This window comes from Phlebotomus papatasi, chromosome 1 (genome assembly GCF_024763615.1).
Source record: "Phlebotomus papatasi isolate M1 chromosome 1, Ppap_2.1, whole genome shotgun sequence".
In the NCBI taxonomy this organism is placed as follows: domain Eukaryota; kingdom Metazoa; phylum Arthropoda; class Insecta; order Diptera; family Psychodidae; genus Phlebotomus; species Phlebotomus papatasi.
Window position 1 is genome coordinate 29167609 of NC_077222.1, and position 12033 is coordinate 29179641.

At 31.6% G+C, this 12033-nt stretch overlaps 1 protein-coding gene across 1 annotated transcript; it reads right to left on the minus strand.

The window, feature by feature from the left end:
* Positions 1-4050: 4050 nt before the first annotated feature.
* LOC129799594 (putative fatty acyl-CoA reductase CG8306) lies at positions 4051-9288 on the minus strand. Its single transcript, XM_055843616.1, has 3 exons — positions 8503-9288; positions 4497-4910; positions 4051-4434 (listed from the first exon to the last, which is right to left on the minus strand). The coding sequence occupies exons 1-3, from the start codon at positions 9243-9245 to the stop codon at positions 4068-4070; spliced, it is 1524 nt and encodes a 507-aa protein (XP_055699591.1). The 5' UTR covers positions 9246-9288; the 3' UTR covers positions 4051-4067.
* Positions 9289-12033: the final 2745 nt, after the last annotated feature.

Sequence of the window (12033 nt, forward strand, 5' to 3'; positions counted from 1 at the left end):
TGTTTTTAGGATTGCTCGAAAACACGTCTTGCGATATTTTTCAATTCTGGATATATTTTAAAGAAACATATAAATGATCCCAGGGTCAACTTATGGGGGGTCCGCTGAAGGTCCCAAGTCCCTATCTCTCACCATTTTGCATCCAAATATTCGAATATATAAAAAAAGTATGTTCTTTTTATTGCTTATTCTTCAAAATTTGAGCAATAAAAAATGTCATATCGGTAATAACTGGTGAGTTCTACTTTTTCATACTAGAAATTTAGAACAAATTCTAGCCTGTAATGTTAATCACAGTCCATCTTGTAGTAAATAAATATCTAACGGAGCTCTCTGTAAAAAAACGCGAAAAATGGACAACTTCAACTTCTTTATCCCTGAACATGGAGAATAGTTCATATACACAAGATATTTGCAAATAACAAAAACATTCTCTGAAACCATTCCTTAATCCCTAATTTTTCGTCAAACGTACGACTTATTTCGGAACGGAGGGAGTAATAAATTAGAATATGTGAACAAACTTTTAGAGCAAACTGCACTGCGAAACGTTTCATGCCCAAAGAAACCGAAAACAATTGCATGGAATTAGCCAACCAATATGCCAATGAACACAGAAACTTCTTTAACTGATTCAATATTTTTTTATAAAAAAATATATTCTTTGCTTCAAAATTTTCACCGTTTTTTAAAGTACACATCGAAAAACATTATTAATTCATTCTAGAACTTCTGTTAAGAGTCTGTACCACTTATAAATAATTTTTGTTCAAAATAGGCCTCCAAATATCACAATAAACATTTCAAGTCCATTGGAGCGTGTATTTTTTTATACAAAATTTAATACAGATTCGGTGGTCGATTTTTTTAAATAGCAAAAAATCGCCAAGAATATCCGTGAAGTTTGATCTTTTTCTATTCCTAAAAAAATCGCGAAAAACTTCTTTCTAATTTAGGTTTTCCCTTTAAAGCCTCTCTTGAAAGCAGAACGTGGTAACATAATGTGCTGGACGGATCCCGGTCAAAATTCTGAAAATCAAAATCCCAACGCTATAATCCCGAATTATTAAAAGTGTTAAGGGAAAGTACTCTCCCTTCGAACGTTCATGCCTTCGAATAATGTGAATTTTCTTTTAGTTTTCCTAAAGGTGCTATCACACTAGGTTTTTTCGCGTTTTAATTTTAAATTCAATTGAGCCAATTGAGCATTAAGATTTCTAGAATTTACTTGAAAATTCTCATAGTCAGGACACATTTTGCAAGAAATTTGCTCAATTTGCTTGAATTTCTCCGGAAAATGTGTGACAGTACTTAAAATGTCTTATAAGTCACTTATCTGTTATTCAGAAGGATCCCCAAAGCCAGAAAAAAAAAGATTTGTAGGCAAAGGGTTCATGCAGCGACTCTCATACAGTCTTATTGAAAATCTGTATGAAGTCGTCCCAACTCCCGACTGAAATTTCTTAACATAACAAATAATTTCCTTCGAATGGCTTTGGAGGAACCTAATGAATTACTCCCAATACTTAAGCTTCACTTCATGCAAGTTTATCACTAAAACACCTTATCTTATATTTTGGCCACAAATAATATTAATTACGAGTAAATAAAATTAATAAGAACAATTTTCTTCAAAAGACTACTTGTTCTACTGCAATAAAATTGAAATTAATGAGCAATTTTAACATTTTAATTTGCTGAATTAAAATTTATTTGAGCAACCACATTTATGCTATTTTAACATATGAAACAGGTTTTCTCTGAGGCAAGTATTAGTTTTTATTAATAAATAAGTGCAGATCTATCAATTCAATTGGTTTTTAATGCAAAATAACGCATAGGAACAATTCATCTGAAAATTAAATTGAATTTACAAATTGAAAAAATCCTTGTGTGATATAGCACGGTAAGAGACTTGGACATTTCTATTAAATATTAGTTGGCTTATACAAGACTGCTGCAGCTCTACAAGACTGCTGCAGCTCTTTATACAGTGGTTGGAAGTGGATGTTTCACCGGGAAAGATGCAGAATTGGCCATATCAATGGCGAAATTCGCCAAAAGACTGAATATGGTTTTTGATAACCTTAATTCGAAATATGAAACCAGCAAAAATCCAGCGCGTTGCGGTATTTCTTTAGTTACTTCCGTTAAGGATAACATTAAGCAAATGGTGGAGTATGTGCAAACGTGGCGACGTCTACCCCAACAGCGGCAAAAAATTTGGAAGCGCTTGCCATGTTACGATGGATTCACTCAGACCCTCCTTGGGATACTTGGCCTATGTGAAGAATATTTAAATGAAGAGACCCAAAAATATATCCTAACATCAAGGTTTAACCAGGATCCCTTAGAGAATCTCTTCTCAGTAATGAGGAATTTTAAAGGGTCCCATGAGTCGAATCCATCGGCGTATACGTTCTGCAAAAACTTTTCGATATGCCTTTTTCAGACCACTAAGGCCCCAGAGACAGCATCCTATGAAGAGAGCGAATGTGTGCATCTCTTATCAGTGAATGATGTTTTAACATCGAAGTCCTTCCAAGAAGAAGTTGTAAATTCGGTTGAGGAAGAGGAAGAATCTACCAAAACCGCGGAAAGTGATGTTATGTCGGCATATACGAAATTTTTACATACGCCAAAGATAGAAACCGAAGACTCCGATAACCCTAATGACGAGATGAAAAGGTGTGCCCAAGCCTACATCACAGGATATATACTTTTTCAGTTGATACGTAGAGTTAAATGTTCTTGCGTTCAGGAGTTTAAAGAGATGGAGGGAACAGAGAGAAGTTATTCGCTCCTATATTTGCAATATAGAGCGTATGAAACCTCTACTAATAACGATAAATGTGGAAATTTAACAGTTCCTACAGAAGCATTCGAGAGGAAAATGGTCGTGTTGATTGAAATGTTTGAGGAACTATTCACAAAAATTAAACACGAAAATAATCTATGCAAAAAGATTATACACCAGGCAATGCAGCTGCATCTCTTTGATGATGTATGCCACAACAACAACTTGCTTGAGTACACAATAAAATTTCTCATCAAGATTCGCATTACAGCAATTAACAAGCAATTTAAATCAAAAAAATCCAAAGAGGGACTATAAAATAAAATAAACTTATCATCAATTGTTGATAATTTCGTGATAATTTATTGTAAATCTCTTACGAAAAACAAAGGAAATTCACATTAGAGGAAAGTACTCTCCCTTTGAACGTTCGTGCCTTCGAATAATGTTAATTTTCTTTTATTTTTCGTAAGAGACTTACACATTTTTATTAAATATTAGTTGGCTTATCATCAATTGTTAATAATTCCGTAATAATTTAGTGTAAATCTCTTAGGAAAAGTAAAAGAAATTCACATTATTCGAAGGCATGAACGTTCGAAGGGAGAGCACTTTCCCCTATAGCTACTCTCACGATTGCACCTGAGCTTGCTGGATGCAAAGAGTAATTATATATTTTGAGAAATCATTCCACACGCTATCCTTCTATTATAAATTTTGGCTTTTTGGATTTTGGCTGTCACCAGTGAGGTGTAATTCCTTCTAATCACACCTATTTTAGATCACCAGCGATTAACTGGTTCTGAAGAGGCTAAAAACAAACAAACGATCACCAGTTAGCAACATAAAGAAATGACACAATGTCTGAACCATCCTTTAAAACCATTTAAAGACTACGATCCGATAATTGCGAAGCAATGAACATGAGCATTGTAGGAGAATTGTTCCAAATTTCTCATAGAGATTTTTTTGTTTTTAAAAGCTCAATTGTTTTTATTTTTAAAAGCTCAATTAAAATCTTAAAAATTTTTGTACAACCTGATTGCAAATTCTATTTCTTAATCAATAATTTTACAAAAAAAATGCATTACATAAATAATTTTTTTAACCGATAAGATATAGTTCAGAAAATAATAGGTAGCAGTAGTTAAATAAAATATATAAAATTTATGAATAATATATTATCAAGTCTTATACATAGAGATAGATAGATTTTATTTAATTAAAAAAATTATTTTAATTAAAAAATAGGATTTACTAAATATATAATTCATTCAGTCCAATACAAATAAAACTTTTTCATATAAGCATGAATGAAGAAGTAATAAATCAAAAAATAAAACAAACTAACAACAATTTTATCTGCAATCTTAATAACAATGTGTTTCCTTCTGGCGTAGTCCAAAGTCTCATCGCTTTGCTTTAGTAAGAATCTTCTGGAGCCAGCACCACATAAATATATATACTTCTTCGATGAATATTCCGAATAGTAGTCGTAGTAGAAGTCATCACGGTCTGCATCTTTTATATGTTTCATCAATGTGAAAAAATTTGTATTATCAAAGTTCCAGGTATTAAACATGAAAAATTGCAATTTGCACGTTGTATAGCAAATAGTTCGGAGAATTGGAAGAAGTCTGATGAAAGAAAAAGTAAAATTTATTAATTTGTAGCAGGTGTAAAAAATCAGAAATAATACTTTTGTTTAACTTTGAAGATCTTTCCTATTTGATCGAAGATCAACCCAGGTAGAAATTGTACGAAAATACCGATGAATTTGAATAAGAATAATGATTCTGTGGTTAATGTTCTAGCTGACCAAACTGCCTGATCAACTGGGAAGTAATTCACAACTTCCATTGAATGTTCCAAAAGTGACCGAATGCTCATTCTTTTCTTTGCTCCAGCGGCGCAGTTGTAAATCTCAAGTTCTGGTAGTTGGTTGTGTCTTTCATAGTTAAGACCATGGACATAGGCTGTGACTATCAGCGACTTTACAACGATATCCAACGGAATATAGTCGCATTGTGTTTCCAGTTTAAACAAACCCACATGATTTATACCCAAGGATCCAGGAAGAGTAAAAGCGATTGGGCCATTGATGAAATCTAACCTAATGCAAATTTTAATAATTAAAATTTTACAAGAATTAGAGAAGTAGGGTAAGTGTGCCAAATTTCGGCATAGTTTCTTGCAAGCGCCAAAGTCTTAAGTTTGAAATTTAATATTTTTAATACAAATTCGATTTTTTGTTACTTCATTTTAAGGAGTGTTGCTTGGAACCTTGTATTTATCGTCTTTATATTCTTTAAAATAATTCTTAATGCATTTTAAAATGAAGAAAAATGTAGATATAGCTTTGATGGCCTATTTCGGCCACCTTGGTTCTCATAGTTCCGTGCCCTTCCGGAATTCTTCCAAAGTCTTTTTCACATCATCTCGATCGTAGAATGGACATTTTTTTCTATTATTTTGTATTGTATATTCTCTAGAGTTTGCAAAATCTAAAAATTTATGGAATTTTGAGGAAAAATAGAGGTGTCCGAAATTGCAAGCTGGCCGAAATTTGGTACACTTACCCTATTCCTTGGAATTCTTTTCGGAAAAGGCTCAAATTGCCTCTAATGGTAGAAATTTACGTAAAAGCTATAATAAGAATGCGAAAAATATTTTAAAAGCCAATCTCTGGTAAAAATAAAAGGATCAAATTGATCTAAATTTGATTCTTTTGCAAAGGATGGATCAAATTAACATGTTCTATTATGATAAATGTGCATTCAAAATTTGAAACTTGATAAATCCTTTGCAAAAGGATCAAATTTGGATCAATTTTATCCTATTCAATTTAGTGAAATTCAATCGATTATAGCTTTACCTATTACTCTATCAAACTGAAATCATATATAATTGACAAAAAGATACAAAACAATTATAACTGATTTCAGTTTAAGAAAAAAGAAGTAAAATTTCAACCTGAATTTCTCAAAATTGAAAAGGCGTCTTAGCGCCACTAGCATTCGAATTTAATTTGAAGAAATTTCTTAATATTGTTTTTTTTTTTGGTTTTATCAAAATGAATCTACTATGTATAAAAATAATTAAAATTGAAAAATTAGACGGGTCTATTTAGCGAACGTTTTACCACAACTTTTAGAAATGAATTTTAAAAATTACCTTTGTTTGAAAACAAATTAAGAAAACTGCATTTGAAAGCCATGAAATGAAAAAATTGCTGTTTTGAAATTGAAATCATACACTTCCGTAAAAATTAAAATGTAGAAAGTTTAGTCATGCCATAATACCATTGATTAGTATTAGGAATATATTAAGTATAGACGTTTTGCATGAATTACCCTTAACTCTTTCGCGTCCCACTTTTATTCAGCAGATGAATTCATGTAAAATTGAGTTTTTCCTAATGCTTTATGATCAAATATAATAATTCAGAGAGGAAAAAAATTTTCCATTGCGTGAAAACTCGGAAAAACCCCGGGTCATATATGACCCTGTTGTCCTCAAGGGAAGTGTATTTACCATTTTCAAAATCTATATCACGGGCTTTCTAAGAGTTTTTTTGCTTAAAGTTGTTAATTTGGCCAAAACCATGGCAAACTGGATTGCTTTGATGAACACTGTACTCCTGGTGTTCAAGGAATCTTCCTGGTAATCCCCTGAACAGTCACTGTCACAATATTTTGAGTGGTATTTGGCAAAAATAAACTTATCCACATATTTATTCACACACAATACAATTGCACAATATGAAACGCTTGCAGAATACTCTAAAATATTGCAAAATATGTTATAATTCATCAGATATAAGATGAAATGTCCAGGAGCAAGATGTCCCACCTGCATTTCACGAAGAAAAACAATGTCCCAACTACATTTCGCTATAGATTTGGGACGAAAACACTGTTACCTTTGGGGACCATAGGGTCATATATGACCCGGAAAATTCTACACGCTTTTCTGGAAAATTGAGAGTAGTTTATTATATCAAAATATGCAATATACAATCTTTGGATATTCTATTTTGTGTTTCTAAAGAACTTTTTGCTGAAAAAAATAAATTAATATAAAAAAATTTGAAAAAGAAAAGTCATTTCACAAAGTTCGAAATTAGTGATTTTTGATCTCAAATATTTTCTTTTCCTGAATATCTGGAGTCTTGAGAAAATTAGCCAAGAATCTTACATCCTTCTATTATGATGTCGTGCACAAACCGATAGATTTCAATTAATGTTAATAGTCAAAAAAAAATGTTTTTTCCCCGGGTCATATATGACCCTAATGACGCGAAAGAGTTAAGCGGTTACCTGGGTCAAGAAGACTAAAAAACATAATATTTTCTCAATTTTTTTTTCAACATAATAAACAATTATTTAATTCAAGCTCTGTGGCCTATAAAAGTACAACATTTCAACTATATTTTCTGAAGATTTCATTTAAAGATTTTTAAAATTCGGCTAGTGCAACCCGAATTTTAAAGACTTTTTTTAATTTTTTTTCTGTGGACAAGATATCTCGGAGTAGGTTCATCTGAAATAAAAAAAGCAAATATTTTCTGTTAGATGATGACTTAAAGCAGTCCTCGAACGAAATATTTTATAATCTATCACATCTTATTTCATAAGGCAAAAAGTGGTGGAAAATGCGCTAAAAATTGCATTTTCTGTTTGAAATTCTCCCAAAAAATAAAATTTAATATTTTTTTCAAAAACTTACATTAAAATATAGTTTAGTTTATTAGATAACAGGAAACATTTGGTTTTTAGATTTCAGATGTTTCAGATGAATCATTTCCGAAAAATATTGTCGATTGAAAGTTATGTCCTGGACACACTTACGACTAAAGTCCAGATCCAGAGACGACTAAGCCAGTTCATAGCCAAGTCAGTTCCTGACACACTACAAATGAGGCTTAGTATTCACTGGTATCCATAAAACTTAACTTTCCTGGGTTTTTATTCAGATATTTCTACTGAAATGCACTAGTAGCCCTTTGAAAATGAAACTACTTTTAAATTTACTTCACAATTCATACGTATAACAACAAGAATTATTCACTAGAATCGCCTAAATTGGCTTAAGTTGCGAGTTAGCTTCCACCTCACAAATAATGGTAATTAACAATAATTATTGAACTACTGAGACATGATATTACAAAAAGTTTCATTTTTAGAGGAGTATTAGTGTATTTCAGTAGAAATATCTGCATAAAAACCCAGGAAAGTTAAGTTTTATGGATACCAGTGAATACTAAACCTCATTTGTAGTGTGTCAGGAACTGACTTGGCTATGAACTAGCTTAGTCGTCTCTGGACATTGGTCGTAAGTGTGCCTAGGCCTTTAGTTTTTTGTCAAAAAAATGTCTCCGAAAATCACTTCATCCTCTGGGATGAATTTTTAAAATTTTTAAATGAAAATATCAGGAAATTATAGTTGAAATGTTGTATTTATAGTTAATTAGAGAAAAATATACTGTGTTTTTAGTCTTTTTGACGCATAAGGTTTATCCACATAGCTTAAGCTCTCTAATTTGTTAACAAACGAGACTTTCTGAAAATAAACTCGCAAATAAGTATCTTAATAGATAATTTAACACAAATTTTGAAAAATTACTAATTTTTTAAAGACAGAAAACTTTAAGTGTTTAATAGTCACTTTCACTTCTCCATTTTGAACAGTGCTATATACTTTACCATCCTGGATAAGGTTCCCTCAGAGACGGAGTAACTATAGATGGTCGAAATATCACCACTGGAAGTTTATCCTTGTACTCGTTGAATATTTGCTCAGATAATCCTTTAGAAAAACAATAAGAATTTGGATATGATTTCATGTAGAGAGGACCAATGATATCCAATGTTTCTCTATCAACATTTTCAGCAATTCTTATCGATTCTCGCCAATTAGCCGACATTGGGTAAAGTTTTTCTTCAATGTTCAACAAATAAGGATAGCAATATGTTGTCGAAATATGAACAAACACACACAATTTCTTAAGAGTCTCAGCGAATTTTATCACTTCCCAAGTTCCTCGAGTATTGAGTAAGATTGCATCTTTGAGAGGATCATCAAAGCGAACACTTGCAGCTCCATGAAAAATTACAGATACGTTTTCCATCAACTTCTTGTCCTCATTTCGCAATCCCAAGCCAATTTCTTTAGAATCACCATTGATTGGTACAAGTTTCTTCAATAGAGTGCAATCTTTTGCACGAACTCTATTGAATATTATTCCAGAGGAGAATTTTGCCAAGCGTTCATGAATATCCAATTTTTTCTTTGGACGCATTAGCAAGTAGATCTTTTTCACGTCTGGACAAGAAAATAAAATTTTCTCAATTAGGGCTTTTCCCACACTTCCAGTTCCACCAGTTATAAACACTTCACGATCACGAAAGAATTCACTAATTCTTGGTGCATCCCTATCACAATCCATTTTGAACTAGAAATTAATTTTCACCGCTTTTACACACAAACTGGAAGACTTGTGGCAATTGTTCCCCTTTTTAACTACCAGGAGTGCATTAATTAAAATGTAAATGTAAATTAATCTAATTATAAATTTGTCGTGTCATAAGTTGAAAGTTTGCAATAAACTTTGCAATTCATAACTTGATAAAAGGGAATTTGCACTAATACAAAGTTGACAATGAACTTCCTCTATTATGCTTTTACCATGTCTTTATACCACTACTGTTGGGTACTACTGTGTTTTATTTTATAGGTTTTATGTAAACAAAACAACAGTTAATATAATTAGAAAATATAAAAAAAAATACTGTTCTCCGAGCTAACGATCAAAATTATGTTTAGTTTTATGACCAATACACAATAACTTTTGTTTGTAAACATGTTTTCAAAATTTCCCGGGAGAATGAGCGAAATGATTAGATCTAGATCTCACTCACTCTCATTGAAATGTCAAAAACATATTTACTAAACAAAAATTATTGTGCGTTGGGCATTACTTTCTTTTTAATATGGTAAATGTTCTAATTCAAAACAATTTTCAGGTGCTTTAACTTTGACAGAAGATTCAACACATAAATTTGCTCCTTGACTCTTCTAGAATGTTACTGTTTAGTGAAAATTCTTTAGATACAATTTGAAAACTTCTTAAATATAAGAAAAATACTTGAGTATAAAATACTTCTATTGAAAACAAATTAATCCAAATGGAGACAAGGGAAAGTTTCTAATTGGAGACAAACAGTGTAAGTAAAACCGCGACGAAAGGCTTCCAAAACCTTGTTGAGTTGCTCCTGAGTGCAGGATTTGTTGTTATTCCTGGTCCTTTCTGCTTTCCTAACTAAAACAATAAGATAATCTCCCCAATAAAATCATACTTCCGGGGTTTCCTATTGAAGCATTTGCAGACACTTCAGAAAAACCCTTTTTTGTTAACGAAATACGGTAATTATTTCATTAGAAAACTTCACGTACCGTTGACAATAAAGATTAGCACTTAATTTACCTAAAACTAGCTAGAAATATGACATAAATGTTAAACAAAACGAATAAACAACAGTCACTTTATTGTGTTCTTCATTGGAAAACTTGGTCGATCGATGAAAAATTTGATGGTGAAAAGGTACACTTTTGAGAAATTGACAAATTAAACTTAGTGAATATGAATAGATTTTCGCTTTATTTGAAGCAAAATTAACCAAATAATGAAACTATGGTATAGAAAATATATAAATATAGTAATTTAGTACTCTATTTATCATGAAAACAGTGACGTTTCCATTTGGAGTGGCGAAAAATTTCCATTTGGAACAGGTTTTGAATTAGCTTAATTTACCCTAACTTGTGCAGTGCACACTGCACACTCTCCTTTCACAAAATATCTTAATCTTGGTAATGTAGGGGCAAGTGGAGCACACTTGAATTGTGTTAGCTTTGAAATTGGGTTGTTTTTTCCTCATATTTTTAAACAAAATTGAGCTTTGTCATAATGTAATTTAGCTTCTCAATTGGTTTGTGGAGCTAAATTATATCATGATAAGGTGCAGTATCATTTAAAAATAAAAGAAAAGTGCCTGATTTCAAAGCTGTTCCAATTCAAAGGTGCCCCACTTCTTCCTAAATGAAACGTGTCACAATAGTTTAAATATGTTTTGATTAAATTTAATTTAAAATTTACAAAAAAAAAAGTAATAGAAAAATACAGTTTTACAGATTTGAATAAATAATTATGATAAATATTTCAATATTTTTAAGAAAGAACGGGAGTGGTTATTGCTTCTTGACAAGAAAGACACCCCGACCCCGACCCAAGATTTTAAAAATTGGAACAGTCAGTGGAAGCAAAATTGAAGGACCGGCTCGGTCCTCTGTGGTATTAAAAATACGTCTACTTTTTTATACAGGGAATCAATTTATTTCTTTACTAGAATTACAGGCATCTCTTTCTGACCCATATCAACTTCATTCGCCTTCCTCACTTTAGAACAGAAGCATCTTCGCAGCTGTAACACACTCTTTCCTTTGGCAGCTTACAGTGTTGGCCATAAGTTTCTTGACAAATCTATGTCAGAGAAACTAGGTAGAAAAAATTACTCTTTAATTTTTTTTCTTTTTGAAAATTAGTTTCCTGTAATTCATGTACAGTGCCCGCTTTCTAATCCGGATCGCCGTAATTCGGACGAGTTCTCGACGGTTACATTTAAAATACCTTTGAGGTTATATGTATGCATGCATGTTCAGCAATGAAAATGAATTATCCTGAGATATTTTTGTTTAATAAATTATGTATAATAGCACAGAATTCTCTAATTATGTCTCTTTAATATTCTTTAAAAGTTTTATTCTAATACTACAAAAAAAAATCTTGTATTATATTTTCGAGACGTTGAACAAATTCAAAAAATCTATCCGGATTACGAAGCGGACATCTGTCAGATTGTCTCAAAAACATCCGAATTACAAAGCGGACACTGTATGTTATTTATGTATTTAAAAAAAAATATTAATTTTGTTTCATATCAAAATTGATAATTTTCCATCGGCCAAAAGTTTCTTGACATATTCGTAAAACTTACTCAAAATGTTCAAATACGAATACATAACTTATTATAACGCGGTTGTGTTTTAAAGTTATGTCATTTGAAAGACAAATCGTGAGTTTGCAAATTTATAAAGTTTGCAATGGTCAGTTTGTGCATAGAGAAGTGATAATAAATAATAACAAAATTATGTATTTTTTGTTACTTTATAATTTT